At 41.7% G+C, this 26352-nt stretch overlaps 1 protein-coding gene across 1 annotated transcript in view; it reads right to left on the bottom strand.

Moving 5' to 3' along the window:
* atp11c (ATPase phospholipid transporting 11C) overlaps window positions 1-26352 on the bottom strand; it is a 38639-nt gene that overhangs the window by 12034 nt on the left and 253 nt on the right. The window contains exons 2-13 of the mRNA XM_061080174.1: window positions 12377-12496; window positions 10963-11052; window positions 6956-7036; window positions 5057-5164; window positions 4198-4326; window positions 3731-3819; window positions 3016-3066; window positions 2529-2593; window positions 2333-2414; window positions 2097-2247; window positions 1028-1225; window positions 213-383 (exon numbers count right to left, since the gene is read on the bottom strand). Of these exons, the coding sequence (XP_060936157.1) occupies window positions 213-383; window positions 1028-1225; window positions 2097-2247; window positions 2333-2414; window positions 2529-2593; window positions 3016-3066; window positions 3731-3819; window positions 4198-4326; window positions 5057-5164; window positions 6956-7036; window positions 10963-11052; window positions 12377-12496 (1335 nt within the window). The remainder of the gene's footprint in view (window positions 1-212; window positions 384-1027; window positions 1226-2096; window positions 2248-2332; window positions 2415-2528; window positions 2594-3015; window positions 3067-3730; window positions 3820-4197; window positions 4327-5056; window positions 5165-6955; window positions 7037-10962; window positions 11053-12376; window positions 12497-26352) is intronic.

Raw genomic sequence — 26352 nt, 5'->3', positions numbered from 1 at the left:
TATAACAGCCTCTGAAGTGTAATCAGGTGCTCGTGTCAAGAGCGCACAGCCAGTTTGCTCCTCCTCCATATTAAGTGCATATGTTGACGTGTCAAACGGGACAATACATGGGTGAGCTGAGAAGGGCCTTCCTGAGCAGCGATCTATGCAATGAGCATATGTTGCTGCTCGTGTGACTTTTACAACAGATGGAGGGACACCACAACACCCACCCTGCCAGCTTTCTGCTGTAGTTTGTTCAGAGGTCCATCTGTGACACAGGGACCGTCCACCTCTGAGCTTGCGTCTTGGTATCTGTACTGGAAGCCGTCGATGCAGCACTCGATGAACTCCATGTTATTCTGAGTGAGGGTGCCCGTCTTGTCCGTAAAGACATACTCCACCTGCAGGAAACGTGATCAAAATACATGACAGACTCTTCCAATGCCATAAACATTCAGGTTCCCTTTTAACAGGTTCCAACAATAAGAATAAGAAATCACTTCCAGAGAGAATTGCTGTGCATTAATCAGTTTAACGAAGCATCAGCTTTGATTGAGGTAATCATTTTGCAAACCAAGTGTGACTGATGTATGGCAGCAGTATAGGTGCCATAAAATAGAGACGCTAGCATAGCATAGCACAGCAAGCTAATGTTATCATAAGCAGCTTATGTTTTACAGTTGAACAGTTATGATTGGTGTTGAAACGATATTTTTGCTTGACTCAATCTTACCCGACAATTTAACTTTTATTAACAAATAAAGTATTGAATTAAAATGACCCTTTTCGCTTATTACAGAAACTTTTAAATAGTGCCTTTGGTTGTATTATATAAGAGTGATTTAAGTGCAAAAATACTTTCTTAAATTACTTATTTTTGATATATTTATTTATAAATGTCATTCCTCTGAATTTTTCATTGACTGTAAAGGTCAATTAAAATAAGCTGTTTTTATTGGGAATGCCGAATTTACAAAAATCTATTTCCTGCTAGATACACATTTTTGCCATTTAAATGAATGATTTTCTGTAGTCCATTCCTGACCTGGCCCAGCTCCTCGTTGAGGTCCGAAGTGTTGACCAGGGCCCCTTCCTCGATTTCTGGGTCAAAGAAGTCCTGGTCCCATGTGATGAAATAGGATCCCAAAAACTTTTGCATCTCAACCGTCACGTACATGGACACTGGAATGATGAAGTTGAAGAGCACCATGAAGGACAGGAAGTCGGTGAACATCTTAAGGTACTATTGGAGAAAAAAGAGAACACAGGCATATGTTTAAATGTTGATCTTATAATTCAAACCTGAGAACACGGCACCTTACTGAAAGGAAGGATGAGCCCATTGATTCATTAAGCAATAAGACAGTCATAACTAAGATTAAATTGTTGTTAAATAAAGATTAAATGTCTGTGATCTGTGATCAATAAATCACATTGTTAAACAGTACGCTGTCATCAGGTAATGCACCACTTTAGCTACAACTTAAATTAAAGCAAACAGGACAGTTTTGCCGGCATGGTTGACCTTTCGCTACATTACCCCCCTTGTGGATAAAATCCTTGAGTGCCTCAGTTTGGAATCAGTAATCTTATATTGCCCGAACAACAAAACTTGATGCAATCACAATGTTTTATCACCATGTTCGCAGTTCATTGAAGGCCAGGGCAGAGGGTTAACAACCAATGAAATGGACCATGTCGCAATATGGGTCTGCAGTGGCTATTTTGCTGAGAAGAGTTTTACTGGTGCTGATTAATAGGCAAGGGCATGTAAAACTCTTTAACACGGTGGATGGAGCTTTCCTCCCAGAAGTTAGAACCACAACTCACCAGAGGATCCGTATTTTCCATTATACACATGATAATATCCTGATGCAATGTTAGCAACACCCATTAGCTATTCTTCTCACAGCAGGGGTAATCCCCATGAAGCTCAAGATACGTATTACTTAATTTATTTCACTTCCAGCTGCTAACATCAGAAAAGATGATAAATGGTACTAGAAATAATCTAAGATATTTTTGACTGTGTAAACAATACTGGAGGCTTGCAGACACCGACTTACAAGTCATTGGCTCTAGAAGGACAGGCAGGTTACTAAATGTGTACTCACTAAATTGGTGTCCTTCTCTTTCTGGGTTTTCTCGTTGTACCAAGGCTCATCTTGTCCGGGTTTGCCCTGCCACACATACTTAAGTGTCGTGCACACTAGGGCCTTGCTCACCAATATGCAAAGGTAAACAAGAAGGAACGCATTGATCGACCTGAAAACATAAGAGATATCATTAGTGACTATCAAAGATGAATCACATAATTTTTTTTGTTTACACCTTTTCTTGATGTGCTTACTTCTCCACAGCAGAGCGTTTCTGAGACTTTCCCTGGTAGTTGAGAGCCATCTTCGTCTCCATGCCAGTGTAAAGTGCAACACCTTGAGAAGGCAAGAGAGAAAAGAAAAAGAAAAAGGGACTAGTTTTTAGATACTAAGCCATCTTCACTAATTTGCTGTAAGTTATTGTAATAACGTAAATATCAGTTGACTCACCAAAGATCTTCTGAGTGTTCTTTAAAGTGGCTCCTTTCAGCAGTAGGTTTTCTGGGCCCAAAGACCTGCACAATCACATCAGTACATGAGACAATTCAGTCAAACAGAATCTGTGCAATTCACACACACACACTGCTATTTTCCAAATGGAAACCTGGCAGGCAAGTTGGCATCCACTCTAAAATACGCAGTGACAATACACTGTATGACTGCAGTCTGGGCTTACAACAGTCCCAGTGCTCTTGAGAAGGACACTGGCATTTGTTTGTAAGGACATTACAAAACAGTCATTGATAAATGCCTGTGGGAGTGCTTTGGAAGCAGTGGCTGAAGCCATGCCAAGCCTGTTTTAATTTTAATGCTTGTCTGCAATTAATGATCAATGGAATAATGATTTGTTGGTGATGCAAAGGGAAACAAATTAGTGCTTAAGCAACTGTGTTGTGAGTTAAAGTGGTCTGAGACGGTTTGGCATGAGTGTTCTCACCTCACTGCAGGCTCCTGGTTATTTGTGTAGAGGTGCATTCGGCCAACAAATCTGGAACAAAAGCCCACACATACTGCTGAACATCACCCAAATCAAGTCATTTTTAAAAAGTACATTGAACTGAAACTTGTTTTGCATATTATTCCCTCTGTAAAAACTAGAGTGGAGTGGTGAACTTGAGGAATCGAAATTCATTCAGAGGTCATTTACTTCACAAGACTTCAAGTACTCCACCTAAAAGCAGTTGCAGGGGTTTGGGAGCCAATCATTACAGGTGGTTAGCCTGCAGCCTGCTGTCAGTTTTATTGAGTCTGAATAGTGAGCATTTGGCACCATGGCTTACTTAGCACATCTCAAACAGCATTATGAGGTCTGGCCAGATGATTATATTTAAAGTCCTTGCCCAAAGAGGGAGCCAAAGGCTGGCTGTTGACTGAGATGAGATTTCTACAAGTGAATAAGAATCAGCTCCATCCGTGCCAGGCAACCCAAAGACTACAGTAAATAATCTACAAATTTTTAAATTGCAACTATGAAACCAACCAAACAAAGAGTACACAGTGTCTTACCAACACAGCTCCAATTAATCTATCAGTTAGTATTAGAGTCACATGGAACATTTTCTATTGGCAAGGAGTTAATCCTTCTCCCAACAAACGACAAGCAATGTTTTCTTGTAGTGTAAATCCTCTGGGACTGTATGATGAGTGCCTACTTGTAAAGGTCAGGCTGTGGCTGTTCACACTCGATGGTGGCGTTGAGAGATTCCAGATCCTTCTCTATGTCTGGCACTGTGTAGTGTGTCTGGACAAGGGGGGAAGAGACAGTGTTTGAGTTGTGAGCACGATCTGACTTCGGTCAAGTGAACATTTTAGCTTCCTGTGTCAAACAAAGACACAAAATTACACAAAACAGGAAGACTAAAGATTCCAAGATAATTTGACACTAAAAGGAACCTTCACCTTTTGAACTTTCTTCAAAGCAAGGCTGAAATATGCAACTTTAGAAAACTTAACATTACTCTATTTTGATTTATAATGTTATGACTTTCCCTGTTGTCAATAGTTCTGTCTTGTTTCACTGTCTCTAGAATCCATATACGTCCCTATTAATTAAGAAATAACTAAATCCTGAGTTTCTAACCATGCTGTTATCAAAAAAGGGTAAAGCAGTACATCTTACTTTATGGTTGGACTCTCCATCCAGACTTGCTGTGGTAACGAAACACGTGTCATCATCGCGGCACGACTGCAGCAGTATCAAATCACAGGGAAAGGTCTCATCTTCCTCCACCTCCACAACATCTCCAACCTGATCAAAGAAACAACCAAAGTCAAACAAATATCACTAAATACCTTTCACAAATAGCTTCTTCCCACCTCTTTTAAGCACATCCCTAACAATTTCTTGTCAATTTGTTGTAGCTAATGTGTTAACAAATAACCATCTACTTAAAAAAAGAACATCATTAAGAGTAATAAGAGCATCTCTGCAGAGTCCTCTGGCTGACAACTAGTCAATATCCACTCACATTTAACTACTGTGCAAATAATCTGGCTCTCTTTGGTTTGCTAAAATAATGTTGGGTTAGCACTTGACCCTTGAGCACTATGGGAGGTACCTAACAGTTAGTTTATGCGAGTTCCTGCGATGAGAGCAGCTGTCCAAATCAGGACTGTTTTTGTTTTGATAGCTGCATGCTGATTCTCAGTGGTGTCACTGAGCACGGGTTTCCATTCAACACAAGCAGGAGTCGCTTGGTTCATGTTAAATAGGAAATTAGTGTTTAATGCATTTCTAAGCTTTTTGAAAAAGACATGCATCTTTGAAAATATTGTTACCTTGGTACACCCTGGATAAATGAATTACTCTCACAACCATGTTTGAACGTCTAATTAGTTCAGTAGACAGAGCGTTTTCCCCCTGTGCATATATCTCAAACTCGGTCATGCCAAGCTGCACACATCTTATCACAAGCCAGGTCTCTAAGGAAATACTCATTCTAGTGGATCTAAGCAAAGATGTGGCAGCTGAAAGGTACCTTGATCTTCTCGCTCTCCTTCCGTATCCTGCGGCCATCCTCTAGCACTGTCACTGGGGACTTATTCACCTCATTGTCAGCCTTGTGCCGTAGCCAGTCCTCATAGCCCTATGGCAACATTTCAAAATCAGTGTGTTATTCTCAGTACAACAAAAAGTACAGAATCCATGTGACATACTTACACACCTTCACGCTGTCAATCAACAGAAGAGTGTGAGACATTAAGAAAAACTTATGTGTATGATATAATCTTTATTTTGCATTTCATCGCATTGTAAAGAAAAAAAAGACTGCCTGCAGCAGCAGAATGGTTCAGCATTGCACTGGAATAGTATATCATGAAAGAATACTGAGTGGGGTAAAAAAAAAAAAAATTCATGGGGCTGCAGCAGCATAGGGCACAAAGCCTAGTGTAGACTTCATAAGTGCTTAAATATAGTAATGGAGATAGAGGCAATGGTGCAGAGATGCAGAGGGAGACCACAGTGGATGCCAAGGCGGAGCTAGAGCCAGAATTTAGGATTACCAGCAGAGGTGATAGGAGGAGAAAGTCTGGTTGATTGATGCAGAGAAATTATGCCAGGTGGACGAGAGAGGTGAAAGAAGAGGGAGGGCCTTCTGCAGATGGTCTGTTGATCTATACAGTTCACTTCTGCCCGACTAAAATAGGTTCAGACTAGAGACCACTTTGGTGTCCCACTTCAAAGTCTGGCTGAAGGCAGTCTAGCGCTATCAGCACGCACCATATATTTTCACAAGGAAGTCCGCCCACTATTGTGCTAACTAAAAAGCTGAACCTAAAACAATACATTTAAAGCTGTGTTGTGGGAGCAAAAGATTCAAAGAAACAGATACTCCCCTTGATCATTTGTATCGCTGTAATAGACTTGCTCTCTCTCTCTCTTTCTTTATCTCTCCATTTTCACACACTCCCAGAGAGCCTACTTCATCTTTTCCCAAATCAGAATCATGCACCAGCAGAGCACATTAATACAAAACCCAAGAGAGCATTTGTCACATACTTAATACAAAGATCTCATCAAGGGGGTTATGAGGGCAGGGAACTTATATTGTCTTCTATTCGGAGAGGAAGGATATAATGCAATGACAGACAATATGAGGAAATGAGGACAGGGCTAGCCTGAATCATAGAGCTCAGGTTGTGTTCTCTTTCAGATGGGTCTCCCCCAGCCGCGTTTAAAACATTTCCCTCCTTCCTGAACCATTTATCTAAAATGGGGCAGGTTTGATACGATGTATGAGAAGGGGGGACTGCTGAGGCATTTTCATTAGCAACCAAGACGACTGCCACTGGTTTGGCAACGTCTGTTGCATTCACTGTTGTGAAAGTATTAAATTAACTACAGTATATCTTCTACAACAGAAAAGTAAACAACTGATGGTGAAGAGCTTCCAGACGTTCTTCTTTTACCTCGTGCTTCGTCCCAGGTTTACATTTTTTGCTGTGATTAGTTGAAGGTACTTTTTCTTATGTATTTCTCCTGTCTTAAGGTCGCTGTGTGGCATTTGTTCAGGCTTCTGGACACAGGTTACACTGACATTTGATTTACTATAAACAATAGTTTATTGCCTGATTCAAGGATAGCTGTGACGATACAAATAATGTAGATAGTCATAACAAGCAGCCAGTGTCTCCATGTCTCATTGGCACTGAGGTAATAGGAATATACCACGCAAGTCTGTACAGTGTGAGGTTTCGATCACACACTGTGACAGTTTGTTCTGTGACTGTTGATAGCTCTATATGGAAATTGAAAATGAACTGAGAGGATCCAGACGCATTTGCAAATGTAATTTGTTCTCGAGTTGCCAGGCCTGGACAGAACAGGAAATATCAATTCAATGTTTAATATTATTATTCAGGAGGCAGCGTCTTACCTGCTTGATAGCTGTTACTGTGATCACAAAAAATAAGGGTATGCCACTGGTGACTGGGCTGGTGGGAGTGTCAACTATCACCTATAGAGAGAGAAAAAAAATCCATTTAGAGAGATGCCAAGTTAATGATAAACATATGACCTTCAAACCAAAAGGCTATACACTGACTGCTTTACACCACAACAAAGTCTTACTGCAGCACATGTGCGTCTGTGGTTACAGAGGGAGGAGTGTGTGGTGATGGGTTAGAAGGTGGTGGAGGCCCTCTGAATGCTGGGTGTAGTCTGTTTCTGTAAGGCCTACAATTCCCCAAATTCCTTCATCAGTAGGATTTCACAATATTTCATTTTGAAGGTTGGGAGCACACTGTGGGTGAGGGGGAATCTGTGTAGCTGCTTTTGTGTATAGCAAGAATAAGTACAGGACCAGTGATCAGGTAAATCCCGAGCAGTTTAGAAGCAGCACATGACCAGGGCTGCCAGCTAAAACCTCAGTGCACAAATGGCTTATGAGTGATTTTGTATTCCTTAAAACCATCATGAGATGGATTTAGTCTGGCATTTCTGATCCTGTATAATGCAAGCTGGTCTCCCCCTGAGCTCGGGTGGGTATTGCAGCTCGCACAGACACGTCACATTAAGCTTGTTGTTATTCGGACCAGAAGCACAACAAGCTTCCAGATAGAAATCAGCTGTGTAAGAGCAAGAGATGTGTTTTGAAGAAATCTCTGGTGTTCTCCTCACCTGTGCTCAGAATGAGAATGAACCAAACCGGCTGCTATCTCAGTAACCACATACAAATATAAATACAGCTACATTCTGTACCCACACACCCACACACACACACACACACACATAATAAAGGACAAGGGCAGTAAGCTGCTAGCCTACCCAAGCTGTACTGTGATTACAATTAACTGCAGGATAAATCAATTACGAGCCCGAGATGGACTAGTGCACATCGACCATTTGGAGGAGTGCAGATTCAGAGGAGACTCTGCATTATATTTGTAGTAGTTAGCAATTCCAGTGAGACAGAAGGGAAAGTAATAATACTGCCGCAGTAGCCTCACATGCCAGGAGCCAGGAGCCAGAGGTGAGAGAATGTGTGTGTGTGCGTGTGCGTACATCAGGGATCTTATAGAGAGGTATGGGCTAAAAACTGCACCTGGCACACCGCTCTAGGCAATATAGCTACTGTATTATTGAATGTCTCTTGAGAAACACTCAGTTTACCCCAGTCAGGTAAGCCCTTCACAGGTTTCTCATGACCACACCTTTAAGCTAGAGCACTTCCTGAAGCACAGATGCAGTGAACTTTGGAGAGAAACCAACGCAGCGCAACAAATTTGTCTATAATAATATAAAGGCAAACTTATTAACATGACTGGATTGAAATTTGTCTACAGAAAGAAAAACAGAAGCTACAGAAAGGACTGAGGACAGAGTGTCCCTCTGAAGCAGCAGCCAGATGGCCAAACTTGAGAGAAGACTTCACAAAGCGAAACTTTCAGCCCAAAAGCTGTTTGATTTTTATACATCTTTGGCACTTCTATGACAATTATGATGGCAAGCGCTCAATAGAAGACTATAAAAAGAGACAAAATATGGCGGTGTTTTTTTTTGGGTGTCTAAAATAAAAACACTCATCTCACACTACAATAGCTTATGAAATCAATGACTTATGTCATTTAGGGATAAGAGTAAGGGTTATAATAAGACAATTGACGAAAACTAAACATATGGTTTGTTTCTATACATTCAGTTAGTTTATATTTGCTGATTCACAACAATCACCTTCAAACTTCCAGATGGCAAACTAACTTTCCTCCTCTGCACCAAATGAAAAGCCCCCCCCCCCAAAAAAAAAAATCTCAGCAACGTGAACTGTATTTGGCTGCTGATGTGCTGGTGTGATATCAGAGCAGCAGAGCGGAGCAGCACAAAGCCCTTCATCTGAGCCGGGAAGTGTGTCAGAATGAGTGACAGAGGCAGGTCCCCGGGCTCCCGGGGCAGCTCTGTGGGCCTTTGCATCCTCCTACCCCTTCACCCTTTCACTCTCCCCCCCTATACTTTTGCCTTGTGCCCTCTCACGGCGCTCTCTTCCCATTCTATCAAATTCAAGCAAAGACATGCAGGGCTATTTATAGGAGAGTGGTGCTTTTTTATCAGCCTGTGTCTATTTGTGGCACTCGGAGCTACAGAGGGCTTCCTGCTGCTGACGTCAGCAGTGCAGCGCTGCAGAGAGATGGGGGGGAATGTGAGAGAGAAAGGGGGAAAAAGAAAGACAGAACGAAAGAGAACAAATGACAATGAGGGAGATAAAACGAGGGGAGGACAGAGCTAGACGGTGCATGACATTTGGTTGTTCTAAGAGAATTTGCATGAAGCCTCTCAGGGAAAGTGAGAAGGTGTATTTCTATGTCTGAGATGCAAAATGAGCGTGTGCTACCTGCTCCGTCTACCTGCTTTTTTCCTCATCTTCTCTCTATGATATAATAGCAGGCTGCACGGGAAAGACTGAGTGGTTGGGATAAAGAGCCGCTCGAGAGAGGCTGGATTAGTGGAGAAACGCCAACCACACTGCAGCTTGGGTAAACACCATCAGCAAACCCAGGACACCCACTGAGTCATACATCACATGCAGCAGCACATACACATTCATACAATGCATTCACACACAAACAAACACGCTGCACACATCCCACACTGATAATCCCTGTGCTCACACGCAGCAAAAGGCAGTTAGTGTGAGTGATGCAAACAGGCAGTGTACTGCATTCGCTTGCGAGAATTTCACGTGTAAACTCACAACAGTTAGGCAGGTATTGACAATAACTATGATATTAACATATATAATATAAATGATGACAATCTGTAAATTATCCAGCACCCATTATATCAATGACCACAAACAAAGTTAAAGATGATTTTGACAGATTTTTCCCCAAAACTGTTTATGTTGTGATTTCATTATTTCTTTTGGCAACAATAATTGTGGGCTGAAGATCAGATACAGTGACAGTCCTAGTGGAAAGGACCAGGGGGAAAAAACACTGCAATTGATCTGCTATTGACCTGAGACTAATGGAATTAATTTGTGAAAGCTGCACGCAGATAGGACTCAGTTAGAACAGTGCTGCGCTTCTGGAAGTCCTCACGCTGAGTTAATTCAGTCAGTATGCGACTTGAGAGAAGACATCCCTCCTCAGCAAGCCCAACACCAGCACCTGTTTACACTAGTGGGCTATTTGCTTCCATAGTTTAGGTAAGTGCTATAAAGAGAGGTTATTTTCCATACACATGGATCAGAAGGAGAGGAGATGAGAGGAGAGGTCACTTGAGAGCACAAAGCAGGGGAATAAAGATGCCAGTCAATACACTTTAGTCAGCGCCAGCTCGCAGTTTCCACTTATGAGAATAGGGCAGCATACACACAACATAAGTTAACAATGACAGATACAAAGACAATTTTAAAAAACACTGTATAAGACCAATGAAATCTGCATATACATCTAAGATAAAAACATAAAATTGTAATAAGTGAAAAGTGAGAATAGTCTAAGGTTGGAAGATGTGAATTGTCAATAACCTGCTAACAAATTAAATTGACAATGTATTTAGAAAGATGGACCTATACCAAAATGTAAAAGTCTGGACACAAAGCAAGTTGGATTAATGTACACTGATGACTAACCTTGAAGCATAAGTGTGATTATATTAACTGATGAATTGTTTTGAATTTCATCTGCTTTTATCTAGCTATGTATGCTATCTATGTAAGACAGCAGAATTGAGATATGTTAAACAATCAGTAATCCACTACATCTGTACTTAATGGAAAAATCACCCCTCCCCCCAAAAAAACATCCACACACACAAGCACTGTGCAAGCCTTAAGAAAAGCTGTTGAAGCTCCAGATCAACAGACAAAACAAGCATCTATGAATTCATTATTTGACAATGAGTTACCGTTGTTTAGTTTGAAAACAGACAGTCTCTCCTTACCTGCACCAGGAAGATGATAAGGAAGTAGAAATTGGCAATTCTTCTAAACTGCTCGAACAGATTCTTCGGAAGAAAGTTCCAAACCGTATACTGTGTTGGGTAAACAGAGAAAAACATGCATGTAAGTCACAGAAACTGCTGTTACACTTTGTTGATTACTTTTTGTTGCATAATTTTTCCCATTCAGACCTGATGTTTCTCAGCCACACTAAGAGAGGTTAAAGAAAAGAAGGCAAGGGGAGAGAGATTAGAGGCATTCGATATTCAAACGCTTGTGTATAGTGTGTCTGAGCTACGGAAGGGGAAGAGGAAAGGCAACTTCAATAGCTCGGAGTCTCTGTTCTTTGTACTGCCCAGGGAGATGGCCCTTGGGGCACCACAGGTATTCCATTGATTCAGATTAGCGATTTATCTCTAATTTGCCTTGAATGCGGAGCCAATGAACTTATCAGGCTGGCGACAGTTTCTGTGGGTTTTTCTCATCCTTTTTTTTAGGTGGCTTCTGATAACATCACGGCTAAAGCAACGCTTTTATCTGCTTAAATCACTCGGAGATGGCTTGACAATACCCTGCAAGCAACTTTGAGCCACAAAACAGTACCAGGGTTAGAGTACCATGCATTCATTCACACACACTCACCCACACACATTTGCAGAGAAACAGCAATAGGGCAGTGTTTATGAAGGGGAATGTCTACATGGGGAGAGCGTTGAAATGCAGAGGCAGCAGAATGACCCATCTCATTTTGCCAGAGAGAAAAGAGAGAGAAAGTAATGAGAAAAGGGGGGTGTAGCGGTGAGGGTGGCTGAGTGTGGTGATGTAGCAACGAGAGCAAGAGGGAGAGGCGGAGATTGGTCATTGAAGAGTGCAAAAGCAACAAGATGATGGAGGGCAGAGGCATGGAGGAGCGTAAACCCCACAGCCAGGGTAATTAAGGACTGTTTACCCTGACATACTGTCCGGAGCCAATTGATAGGCCCATCCTCACTGGGACCCTCTGCACCACTATAAATCCTCAGTTGTCTTACTCTCACACCGCTTCTTTCCCCTCATCACTTTAACCCTTCATATTCGGAAGCCAGCCAGTCAACACCTGCCCGAGCCGGCTGCTGACACAGGGCTGAGAGCGGACATTTGGACAAGGGTGGAGTGTAATCTATCGGAGCCTAGGGGGAAACAGCCAAATTGCCCACCCTGCCAGTACATTAACAGCACCCATGTATTTCACTGCTACAGCCAGTGACGGACAAATAATCGCCTCCTGTTGAGAGAGCGAAGACAAGCATGTGGACAGGCAGGGGGAGGAGGAATACAGGAAGGAAGGCATCAGAATGCACACGGTTTGGTGAGAAAAAAAAGGTAAAAGAATTTCCTCTTGGTGTCAGGCCAGACTGGTTGGTACATGCTTCTTACCTTTGCGGACACAATCCTGTTATCACAGAACTTGGCTGGGATGATGGCCTCATTGGAGGAGCCTGTCCGATGTCCAACATTGATAGTCCGACTGTCTGCTCTTCTCTCATCTCTGCCGAGCTAGAGGAGAAAGCAGAAGGGGAGAGTGGACATGGGGAAAAGGTCAGGGTGCAGAGAGAAAGGATAGGGTGGTTAGTAACTCTTGGCTATTCTCTTCTCTTAAACAGATGTCACACATTGAAACAACCATCAATCTCCATGGCAAAATTACAATAGTTTTTTTTAAATCAAGAATAAAGTATTATTCCAGGTGCAATTCGCGAAAATTTGTTTTGGGTTGCAATGGTAAAGAAAGTGATAAAAAATATATTCCTGGAACTACCCCTTTTTCTAAATCCATGCCAAAAATAAACTGGTTCCTTCTTGGCTCATGTCTCTATCCTTCCACCAACCTCTTAAAACGGCTGAGAAAATAAAATGTGCATCATACAAGAAAAAAAAGTACTTGAAGTTGAGCCAAAGAAATCAACCACAGTTCGGGGATGTAGAAATAAATCGATGAAAACAAAGCTCTTGTTTAATAGTGTATTGTTATTTCAGAGGCAGCAACACTTTGATCACAAAGGACTTCTTGTGACCACAAAAACTCGCCAGCCTTAAAAGGTCCAAATTCCACTCAGAGGTCAAGAATTAAAAGATTAGAATTTCTACTGTGGTGCAGAACATTAAAAAGAAAGACTTGAAAAGCACTCTACCAGGAAACTGTTGAGCACAAGCCAATAATTCAGTCAGGGGACAAAGAAAAGTATGGCAAGGGTCGACGGGCCAAAATGGTGATTGTGTGGGGACTGTAACTTAATTTCTTCCCTCCCAGGTGGTCACTTGCCAAAGATAAACAAGTAATAAATGTCAGCAGCCAGGAGGAAAAATGCTGTGCTCAGAACTACAGGGTTGAGCCACTTTCTTGCAAACACACACACACACACCTACTATATACGCAGACACACACAAGTAGAATGTTTGAAAGAGAGACCACTTCAGCAACCGGATCAGGAGCCAGAGTCACAAAAGAGGTCGCCTCAATATTAGGTGGCTGGAGAATTCCACTTCCATAAATGGTAGGTACAGTGAATCACAGAGGAAGGCAAGGGAGCAAGGTTATTGTCAGAGCTAACAGGAGTTCTCCTCACACAAATCTCAAAAAGTATATACGACAACCAAGGAAAGCAGAGAGGAAAGCCAGGCAGGAAATCGACAAGTTCTTGCTCATTGTGAAAACTGTTGAGTTTCTCACATTAATATTGTTTACTATGTAAAGTTGAGAATATGCTGTGTTTATTGTGATGATGTATCAATAAATCCGAACTGAATTGAACGAAGGAATTGTTTTCCTTTTTCTGAATTTAGAATGTGTTTCCTGCACTGTGGGAGAGTCACTGGGTTCATTCTTCTGTCTGTGAAGTAACCCGAGGCTGTGATTACACATCATGACGTAACTACCGTAAAAGTGCAGAGTGTCATACATTTACATCCTTTTCATTTTATTGGGAAATGTTTGCTTAGATTTCCCCCCAAATTTGTTGAGCTCTACAATTAAATAAAAGGAATAGGACACCAACATCTGGCAGTTAGTGTTGGTATTGTGAAAGGGACCACAAAAAAATCCAATTTATTGTAAAATCACTTTCAGTTCATGATAAAACTAAAGCAGCCCACAGCTTTAATTTCTGCAATTATTTTTCCGCCCTCGTTTGTTTTATAATTTTTCTTTGCAGAGTGGTCTTTGGGACCTTAAAAAACACTACATGAGAAATGAATTGGAGCCCAAGACATTTGCGATGACGCATTAAGGTCTGAGTGATCAGATCTCAAAAGTGTCCTCGATGCGTCTCGGATACACTCACACCTGTACTTAGAGCTGTCCACTTGTGAAAGATTCACCCGAGACAGAAGTTATTTCCAGGGCCAACTGCAAAGAAGTACACAAAAAATGTTTTGGTCTTGCAAAATCCATGTGTAGTCTCCAAAAAGCCGACGCTGTTTTCTCATTGACCTAAATTTCTATTGTGACATCATACACGCAGGGAGTCTTTAGTCATGGGGTGGACAACCACACGTGCTGGAGGATCATAATAAAAACAAAGCCGGATTCAGCCTGAGCAACTACATTCTTATTTGCCTCCAACTCTCTCATCCTCAAACATGTTATCCATCTAACCCTGAATAGACAAGCTAATTAGACGATAAAGATATGACGGATATAAGCTATTGAACAAATCAAAGTACGTAATAAAGTGTATGTCCTTAGTCCTACCTCAGCTGTTAGATGTTATATCTTAGATTCTTTGCTCACCCACTATCACAACTTTGTTTTACCTATCACTTATTTCAACCAAACAGGTGATTATTGGGATACCGTAGGCGGAGCAAGGTGGAGAGCTAGGGTGCAGTATTTTGAACAAAGATGTGAACTCCCAGACAAGTTGCACCTTTTAATGTGGCATCCTGTGATGGTTCTCATCTTTCAGTTTTCCCCTTTAATCCAGCGTCAAGGGTTAAAGTATCCAGTGAAAACTGAATATTTCATTTCACCCGCAAGTGAAGATACTCCTGCTTTTAATTTGAGTGACTATTAAAGTGTCTGTAAAATATTAAGGTTATGCAACCATGGGAATCTGTCTTATATAATATAAACACAAGCAACATGTGGGTTGTGGGAACAAATTACCATGAACACCTGATCCTGGACAAGCGCCAGGGAAAGTGTGAATTAAGACCACCTGGACAAAAGGCTGGCCAGTCTGTTGCTGACAAAAGCTAAGATCAAAGAATAGCCTCAAAGCTGAATTTATGCATGTGGGGATGAGAACACACTACATAACTCCAGTTCACTGAATAATACGTCTCTAGTTAATGGTCCAAATTCCAAATTATTGGCCTTTATTCTGAAATATTTACGATCATCTCTCCAACCCAGACCAGGGAGGGGAGGCAACAGGCTTACATAATGCTCCCTTATGCACAAGCAGCGGTGTTCAAACCTCAGTATGGCCATCAAACCTACCATCCCTTTCCCACTCAGCAAACACTGACACTCCTCCAGAGCGACCTGATAGACCTGGCAGCCAGAGGATGAAGAGAGAGAGTGGGAGGACGAAAGAGTGTGAGAGAAAAGAAGTACAACAGGATTCAAGGACACAAACGCCATCCAGTTTTTTTTTCCTTTTGAAACAACAATCAGCCCAGAGAAGGAGCTCAAGGCCAAGAACACCCCCACGGACGACCATTGTTGATTTATCCGTATTCAGTGTTTCAAGAGGTTATTCCTCCTCTACGTAGTCTGAAAATTACACATGTAAGGACAGCATTCCAGATATACAATACAACAAACTACGCATATAACATTAGGAAAGAATGTAGGGACATGTAGAAGATCTATGCAGACAAAAGAATATATGTAAGTAAGGAACAATCCATGCACCAAATTGGCCTTGAGCTGTATAAAGGACCTGCAAAGGGCTCTGGCTTGGACACCAGAGTTACAGCCAAGAGAGTCAACAGTATGAGTTGGCTAGCTTCCACTAGCATCAATTCACCTGTGCCCATCTCATTAGAATTGATTATGCAAGAGCCACTCTAATGCATGGTTCCAAGGTTGTAGGTCTATCAACCAAGTTGTCATGCTAAGCCAATACTGTTGCTCAAAAGCTGTAGCACAACCTGCAAGCTCTATAAGGTCCCGTTATCGTTGCTGATTCTGCAAAAAAAATAAGAAGTTCATATCCTGCGGTAATAAAGATAAGACAAGAACCATTGAGTAGTCACTGATTTGAGAGGCAGATTCACTGTAAAATATAATGAGGGTCAGACTAAGGGGCCCACTTAATTTTTGTGTAGTTACGTGACGGAAATGCTCATCTCCAAAACAGTGAACTAAAGGCCACACTAGAAATGCTAATGCAGGTAAAAATAGAATGATTGAATTATCTTTACATCATTGTCAAAGGTCAAACAAAGCCATTTGATGCCAATGATGTTTGCAAGCAAAGCAGAAGTGGCCAAGAGTCAAGCGCCAGTATGTCAATACCAAAGTAGCTCTGTCCTTAAAGTAAAAGCATCAGCTTCAAAACCTACGATGGAGATCAATAAAGCAAACATCCAATGCTCAATTGAGCTAAGATTTAATTGCCAAGTCAGAAATACATGGTGCATTAGATAATTGAGTGTCCCTGAAACTTTTACATTAAATTACGCTCTAAATTAAATTATGCACAGATTGTGATACAAGTCCCGGCTGGGACAAAGGGGGGGTAAGGTGCTCCACTGAGACTAAGACTGCATTCAGCCGCTGCCAAACTCCCGATGATGACTTGGGTCTGATGACACTGCGTCCTGTCACACCATCTCACTATTCAGTCACTATCCCGCTTTGTCACAATCTGCATGCTGTTAGCTCAACAGACATGCTGGGTAACCAGAAAATGACAAGGCCCTGTACACTGTAATACAATCCACAACAGTCAAGAACAATCAGGTTCTATCAGTACAACCTTTGTGAAAGTTTTTTATGTCGTTATTTGAAGGAATTCTAAAATATTGTTTTGCAGCGCTAATGCTTTCAGTACCATTACACTGTACAGGTGTAATGGAGGTACTCTGTATAAAAAGCATTATATGTTATATCAGTCAGCTTGTATTGTTCTATCCTCTTTAAATGTGGTCGGCTGTAGCACATCACCTCAACCACAGTTCCAACCAACCTGGCAGTCAATCATACTGAAGGGTAACAGCTAAAAGAAAGCAATGTAAACTACGACTGTGACTAATAATTCATCATCAAGGGATCTGCAGCTTTTTTCTTGATTAATCCATAAACTTTTTATATGGTCAGGAATAGTAAGAAATAATGGGACATGTCAGAAAATCCATGTTGGTTACAGCAACATGTGAATCATTTAATAAAATAGCAAATGGAGTTTTCTTTTAAATAACCCAGCTTCTTTAACATGAACATATTGCCATTTATGGCCGGTGGGTCTGTCAGAGAGCACAGAGTAAGTAGTTCTGGCTCTTATGACAGCTCTGGATAGCAAAGTTTAGTCTGATGCTGCCATCTTCAGCTCTTTTGTTCGGTGTCAAGGTTCCACCTGAAGCTTGGGGCCTGTTTGACATCAAGTAAGTTAATGTGACAAGAATCTCTAAGCAAGCAGAAAATAAAGATGATACCATGATGTGTAGCAGAAAAGCAGTGTGTGACAAGGGCAGAGGCAGTGCTATTTCTCCTGACATGAACAGACTTTGTGGTAAGACGATAATCAATGCTGTAACTATTTCAGATAAACGTGATGAGGCAAATTGAAAGAAGTAAGCCCAATGGAATACAGTGGGTTGCCCTTTGTTCTGATTAGTCTGCTCTTGTGGTTTTGTAAGTTCAGTGCAGAGGGAAAAAACACCAGGTTCAGTCAGTACAGAAAGCTTAAAAAAATCCACTTAGAAACTCTACTTAAAAAACACATTTAATGAGGTGTGAGGGAGCTGTGCAAAGAAGAGAGAGCACTGGAGACCTATACTTGTACTTCTTTATGTCTTACATGTGTACTCATACCACTGCACTTCACTTAGAAACACAGATTCCCATTTGACCTTATTATCCAATTCATGCAATTCTCTGGGCAAAACCAAAGCAAGGTCTAGACTCTAATTTCTCATTCACTAGTAAATGAGAAGAGTGAACCAAGTGCTTCATCATCTAGTACTTTACAATGCATCTTATCTCCCCTATCAGGTTTTATGATGTCACTCTGAGTGTCAGTGGATTCATTCCAGGTCAACCTTATCTGCTATTGAGCGCGTACTCTCTATTGAGAGTTTGATTACACCACATTCAACTGAAACCATTAGAGGAAAGCTCCCTATGAAGATCTACCACTGTTAAGTAAACACAGGCCCTAAACATCAAGTGGCATTCTGAGGGTAACGGAAAGAATAAATTCCAGAACATCCAGAAAACTGTTTCAAGAAATGTTGATGACAACTGTAAAAAAAACACCCAACAGCAACATAAAGTTGCTATTATGACAGGCTGAATGGGGCTGAGTGATGAAAACTACAATGTGAGGGGAAAGTTGCAGGCACTGAGTCAATGATATTAGTCCCTGCAGTACTCCATCAGGAACTCTTTCTTTTTCATTCTCCCTTTCTTGTCAGACCACTTCTCCGTCCTCTTCCAGCATGCTCACTCTATCACATCTCATCATTGTAAGTCTCCACGTTTGGACTACAGATCCAAGTGTTCTTCACCAAAGCAGCCAAAGAATGTGCTGAGGCAACACTATCTTTTGATAAAATATATCACAAAGACACATTAATATCAAACCAAACTTTTGTCACCACAATGTCTCCACGTCTTTGCTGCATTTCTTGTGCAACAGATGTGTTCTTAATAAAGCTGCATGGCGTGAGCTTATTTGTCTAATTCAAGCACAGAGTGTTTCAGGTGTTAAATATTTTAAAATAATGCTTGTCACAGAAAATATCATTCATTCAAATACAACCAGCTAATTCAATACAGTAGGACTTTGTCTCAGAAGAAAATATCTTTACTTTATCATGAGGTTATGATATTCTTTTTTTATTCAGTCTTCAAGATTAAAGGTTCTTTGATATTCTTGTTGTTCTTGTTAATGAATCCAATATAGCCAGTTGTTTCTACCACAGCGTTAACCGGAGAAGTCAACTCCTTTCCTTAAAAGGACTGAGAAAATATGTTAACCATAAAAGCAGCCAGCAAGTTTGATCTTTATTTGAAAGCATACTAAAATAAAATATATTTTGTTTAAGACATATTCCCAGTGTAGATTATTAAATTCAGCGCCTAGAAATGCACAAAGATAAATGAATGGATTTGAGTACAATGCTACAGACCTCAACAATTTTAGTTAACAAATAGAGCATTAAAAAAAAAATTAAACTTACAAATTAAGAATAAGACTCATTACTTTAATTTTAACAGGAGCTACCTCCACTCCTGAAACATGGCTTATGGCATAGTCAACAGACTCCATATCAGAGGCTACTCTCTCCCTCTGTTCATTGTTTGCACACAGTGACGAAAAGCCCCACAGACTGATAACAGTCCAACTTGAACTGAGGGCTGATCCGAAGGAGCTGTTGTGGACAGGAAAAGGCTCATTGTTCTGCCAGCATCCCTGCAGCTGTATAAGACAGAGGGGGCACTGTACGGTGGGCTGGTACTGGCCTACATTGCATTGGGTCTCTCGACAATAGGGGAGGAGGGGAAACTCATCCAGACCTCGCACCGGGAGCTGCTTCCTCAATCAGTTGGCCGCTTCAAAAAGCCGCAGACACTTGTGCTAGATACGTTTTTGAAATGACTGTGGTCTTCTGACACCCTTTCAAATGTTTCTAAAAGCTTCAAATTGACAGGGAAACTTTGTAACTTGGTAACTGGTGGGCATATGATGAGGGTTTCCCCCAAACTAGAACAGCGCATAGTTTTCCATACAAACTACAAACCTTTACAGAGGAAATCTGTGAGCATTGTGGGGGATCACCCTCAGCTATTGTTTGACACCAGAGAAGCAAAAAATGGGGAAGGATGCAAGAGGTGACCAAACGGAAATGTGTTTGCAAGTTACACAGTGCTGACAGAAGTCTGCGGTCAGTCAAATAACTGAGACATGCTATTTCTCAAACCTTACTAACGGTTAACAGCTGACGTGGAAGTAGCTTTAAGAGTAACATTAACATGGCCAGTTATAGTGTAACTGAATTGTTGTCTTACAGCACTCATTAACTGAGGCTTTGGCTTGAAGAATAACATTGCACTCCTCCTTCGGCTTTGTCTTTTAGCTACATCCCTCTAGACAAGCTTGATAAGTCCTGAAGAGAATGACATTAGAAGAACATTATTTCACAAGGTTCTTATGGAGACACCCCCCACACTTTGTTTTAAGACCAGTTAAGAGAGCACATTTCGAGCTGCAGCCTAGTCACACTTTAATCTATAATTAAACAGAATTGAAAGTGGTGTAGCCATAAATGGAGTATGGTTTTTCCAACCAAGTGCACTCTCTGTACTCGGGTTTTGCATGCGTGATTCAGCTTCTAAAGCTGCTTTCAGACATGCACTGAACTCTGCAGTTTCTCCGTATTCTCTGGAGGAGGTGCATGTGTGAACGCAAATGTCTGAGTGCGACGCTCAGCAGTTTCTTTTGACTTTATCCGAACGGACCCCGAGTATAAAGTACATAGAAATCCAGAAGTTGATCCCCCGCTGGATTCACCGTGAGCAATTGGGGGGATTTGATGAGGCTTCTCACACGCGACAGACGCAAAAATGAAGAAAACTAAAAGAAAACAAATATCTTCAAAAGAGTTTATGGTGATAAGAGTCAACCAAGTGTCAGGGTGCTGTAACTCGGTCTGCTGCACCCGGCTGCTCCACCTCTCACCTGAATAAAGTGCAGAATTTGTTGCTGTTGTGAACGTGTCTGTGCGGAGACCTCCCGCTGCAGTGTGTGTTTGTGAAATGCAGACTGCGGCTGAAGTGCCGTAGCCAATTCTCTGTATTTTACCTGGAGGTCGGGTCTGAAAGGTGCTTGATGCGGCTGCTTGTTCCCTGTAGTGGGTTGTAACTGCACAACACTACAATTGCATTCATTCCCCCTACTATGCTTGGCAGAGAGCGAAGGAATACCAAGAAAAAGGCATTTAGAGTGGACCCTAATGCTGACAAGCTTTAAAAACCTCTATCTCAGCTACTGCCCCACTGATGACATTTTCTTTAATAATGTACCGGACTACATTGGCCGTAATTGCTTTTCAATTTAATTATCGTAAGACACTGCATATAGGGGCAACAAGACAAATTACCAAAATCAATGTTGCTCTTTCCTTCTTCTGCTAAGGGGGCATGTTGGATTTCAGTTTGTGTTTTCTCACCAAGCATTTCCTCCCACTGAACTGTGACCACATTAAAAGGAGCCATTTTTCCCCCTGTGACTGAGCAACACCGCCTGCTGACTCGCTAGGAGTTTGCCACGGAGATAATTATTGTGGGCTGTTGCTTAACCAGGGTGTTCAGTGAGCATGTGTGGGTGGGGGGGGGGTTTCACATGACTTACAGTGCTTGTTAAATCCTCACATGGACTTTGCTGTAACTCTTCTTTGTGTCAGCAGGTACCCTATCATTTCAGGTGACAATAAAAAAAACTGGAATGACCAAACATCACAGATGCTTCCATCTCCTTATCCTGCCTCCGTGCTCAGACACCGAGGGCCACACACAGAGAAAAAAACATCTCAGCATTCTCTCCACATCTCACTGCGAATGCTGTAAGAAATGCTAGAGCTGGGGCATGGCAGAGAAAATATGTGGTTGAGCCTTTATACATATATAGATGACAAGGACACATTTTGAATAACCACTAGCCTGGCAAGGATACGTGAGTCAGGAAAGGGTGGAGCGATGTGAGGAGAATTCAAAATAAATGAGGCAACATGAATTATTTAGAGGTACAAACTGAGAATTCAACTTAGGATTTAATGGAAGTGGAAAATTGCCACAAAAAGCCATCCTCGGTGCCCCTGTATCCAACCAAGATCCACCCACTCTCATGTTAACCACTACAAGAAGCCTGAGAGAGTGTGCATTAGCTGGAGAAAGTGAGGGAGAGGTGCAAAGAGGCTAAAGGTTCACTTCACCCTCCTGGTTTCCCTCCAGTGTCTCCTGTTTGACTCACACAGGGCTTTCCGGACTCCCGCACTACATTTCATCACCTCGCTATCCCACAGCCGGCCTTTTTTTCCTTCACACTGCCTCCCTCACAAAATAATATATTTATTACCCTGCTGTGTGTTGAAGATGTGCTTTTTTTTAGCTGGGTTACCATTCCTGGACATTAAGTGCAGGAGACCAGACAGAGAGAGGAAGGAAGAGAAAGAAATCCTTGTGAGCAATTCTGTTGGCCAGCAGATCAAGGGCAGGACTAATGGCGGCAAAACGGAGCACAACTCTGATCAATAAACATCTCTCCTAATCAAACTGGCCTGATAAATCAAATGGACCTACATGCCTTGTATGGTGCGTGGCCTTCAGATTCACTCTAATCCTAAAGGCTCACCCAAGGGTGACGACTGTTGGTTAAAATACCTATGTGTTTCCAACAAGTGCCACAAACTGCAGGGGAGATAATACAACAAAGTCAAAATACAGTGACAATAAAAGAAAAACTGACTGTCCTTTTGACAATAAGTGCAAATAATGACACATATTAGACTCATTGCCCAAATACTTGCAGGTGAAAGTAATGTAATGTAATGGAGAGAGTAAAAAAACTTGCTGACTTATACCTTAGGAAGAGTGATAGTAGATAAGGGTTACGTCCATACTAAAATACGTTTTAATTTTGACTTCCAATCGCTCATAATCGGAGTCCTTATTAACACACCTGAAAACGCATATCACCTTGACCTTTACTACTACGTACACTGGGCATTTGCATGTGAACAGGAAGCATTGTACAAAAAAAAACATTAGGAGCAAAGGTGTGTGTGTGTGTGTGTGATGGTTTGTGTGCATGACAACTTCGCCTGTACGCTAGGGAGCACATGCAGGTTTACACAGGTTTGTGTTTACCTGACTTGTGGCTGCCCTTGGATGACCTGAGAAACAGGTTTTCCATGAACCCTGGGGTTTCTGAATGGATTTTAGTGTGTGATCCTTCAAGAAGGCTCTCACATACACAACATTTCCTGTCTGGTGGGAGCCTGTTTATTACTTGTGCTTTGGTCACAGTCAAGTAGAGACAGATCTGAGTCTGGCAAACCTCTGTGCATCAGCCTGCAGCAGGATAAATAGATTGAAGAGAGATAAGGGTGAGAGGGACTGCCAGTTAGAATGAGGAGGACCAAAGTGGTGCTGCACCCAGAGCAGAAGAAGGAAACATTTTAGGCTGAATTTTAACTGGATTACCAGAGTGTTGCATGGGGAAACCCCATCTCATAGAATAAGATAATTCAGATGTCACCAACAAAGATTGCGACAGTTCTTATTGTGCAGTCATATAACTGTGTCATTGGCATATGACATCATCCGACTGTTTAACTGCTGCAACCCTGACACGTTACACTTCTGAGGAAACGGACAGTAAAACCATTAAAGAGTCCACAAATATAACTTGGCACAAATATTTTTTTGAAACTTGTCACTTAAATTAGGTCAAATTAGTAATTATTATTTCCCAAGGCTGCCAGCAACTAATGATTGTTTTCAGCACCAATTCATATGTTAACTACTTCCCGGATTAATCGATCAGTGAATAAATAGTCCAAAAATAAAGTTCAATGAGTTCATTGCCACAAAAAAAGGCAGCAAATCCTCACAATGTTTGACATCTTTACCTGTAAAGGGAACTAAAAAAAGATCTAAGGTTAAATGATAATGAAAATACTGAACTCATCAAATGTCTAATTGTTTTAGAACAATGCTCTGTTATCATTAAATCCAAACACAAAGCCACTGTGCCTGTCAGTGACCTTTTACTTCCTTTGTTCACACAGACCTGTCGAGCCTCCCTCCTCCAACAGTGCTTTGCAGGTCCGGGTGAACTCGTACTCGTGTGCTGAGCAGAAAGGGGTTTTTCCTCAGTTCGAAAACAGTCAAAATACGAAGCTGAATTTCCATGTGTGATTTCCACCAAGCTAGTGAGTAGGAGGGGACTGATCAGTTACCATGGTGCAGAAAAACCCACCAACATGCTGCCTGGGAAGAGGTGTTTTCATGCGTTGGTATTTTTCTCCTTGCAGTCAAGGCAGGCTCCCACAATGAATACAATCCCATTTTCACCAGGCTCCACCTCTCACAGATCACACTGCTGCCTTCAAGGGGCTTGAACGAACATCAAAGGCCACTGTGGGGTTTTGCATTCCTGTCAGAGCATTACAACCTCTGGAGAATCCCCCCCCCCCACAGCCATCTTTAATGATTGTTTTCCCAAAAGACACACTCAGGATTTAGTGGCCCAGTGTACCACAGTGGGAGAGTCAAGCAGAGCACGTGAAGCCTCTTCTGTAGCCTTGGATGTAGCCCTCTCAGTCTCTAGTGTTTCTCCCTCTCCATGATGCACATGTACCTCCCATGGGCAAGGGGGGGGGTGGTGGTGTGAGAGTCAGGAGGCATGGAGGCAGAGCAAGAGATAACGGCACCGTGCGCATCAATGACAGCTTGGCTTGGCCGCTCTGCACAAAACATTATTTACAGCTCACACCGAGGAGAAATTACAGCCGCAATCCTCTCCACAAGCAGAAAAATCAGCTGACCTGGCAACACTAGAGGGGGGGGGGCCGGGAGGAGGGTCAGGCACTGCAATTATTATATTGCTCCTCCTTATTGACTGTCAGTATCTATACTTCTCAGAGAGCCTGTGGGGGATTCAGCCCACGGGCGACAACAGGTTACTGGTGCACAAGGGAATGATAAAGAGGCAGTAAAGCAGGTTTAGCAGCTACGAGTCCGGCCGGGCAGAGAGTTCCTCCACTTCCAACTAGCTAACTCATGACTGATTAACGTATAAGGGGCAATAAAAACAAATGGGTGAACTTTTAAAGCGGTGAGCATTAAACTGACCAATCGTGAAACATGATGTCAAAGCAGTTTGTGTTGGAAAAAGACCAACTTCTTTTGCTGGTCGAATCCAGAGGTTGAATATACAGCAACATTAGGAATAAAAAGGAACAGCGTTGGAGTACTGGGGAAAATATATTAGCATGCTGATTGAGGATTGTTCATCTGTTCATCTAGCCTATTTCCATTCATATCCCTTAATATGATTTTAATTAATATTATCCATCAATTGAAAAATATTTTTACAGACGATTCCAATTGTTTGGCTAACTATTTATATCTCTGGCATTGCATTAGTGTTTTTTTAACAAACTTGTTTCTCATCTTATTCTACAAAACAATGCCACGTGCACTATCTCATGTGTGGAGACATTTCACCCCATCCAATGTAGAAGAAAAGGCTGTGTACATTAGCAAATACTGTGCAAAGACCTATGTTAAGAATGACACAACGATGCAGAAGCGTATAGTCAAGTGCCCAAAGTTTCCTCAGGGCTCAAATCAGCCTATGACAAAACAAAATGTTTATAATTATGTCTGTATATGACAAGGTAAATACAGTTAGTATAAATTTCTCACAACATTTCCAGTTTATTCCCGTTAATTCCCATATATTCCTGTTAATTCAAATGGAAAGTTTCCAACTTTGAATATTCCCGGAATTTTGCAACCCTAAGTAAGATTGAAAAACTCTTTACTTCATCAGTCAGTTAAACGTGGAAGTTTATACCAGATCAGAAGTATGTTGAAGGACCGGCACCTGTGTTTTGTGAATGTAAAGTGATGGTTAATGTACGTAGCTTTTATTTTATTAAGATAATTGATGATTCCTTTTTCTGCAAAGGGAGCTGACGCCTACTAAGGAATTTCAACCTGTTTGTTTTCATTGAAAATTGTTCAGGACAGGTGATCGTTTACTTTCATTATCCGATTAATCGCCTTGTCTACTTAATGAAAATGTCCATCACAAGTTCTGAAAACCCAAAGTGGAGCCATGAAAAGTCTTGAACTGTCCCGGTTATACTCCAAAACCTTGAGACACTTAAATAACACTGTAAAGCAGCAGGTCTTCAACTTTAAGGAACGAGTTGGACCCCAGAGATGCTGGCTGCTTTTCCTCTGGGGTCAGGCCATTGAGTGAAGGTGGGTTCACAAACCTGCAATACTACACCCCCTGTGGAAAGTGTGGTTTAATGACTTCTGGATTCCAGCTAGCATCTGTCACGACTTCCTGGCTGTTTAAATAACTCACCTCGTTAGCAGCGAGCTAAAGAGACAAGAGTTACACAAGAGCACTGAAGTGGGACAACATCTGTTCCGTGTTGTGAGT

The sequence above is a fragment of the Limanda limanda genome, chromosome 10, assembly GCF_963576545.1.
Source record: "Limanda limanda chromosome 10, fLimLim1.1, whole genome shotgun sequence".
Lineage (NCBI taxonomy): Eukaryota > Metazoa > Chordata > Actinopteri > Pleuronectiformes > Pleuronectidae > Limanda > Limanda limanda.
The sequence above is the reverse complement of the archived record's forward strand: the minus strand, read 5'-3'. Positions and strand labels throughout refer to the sequence as shown.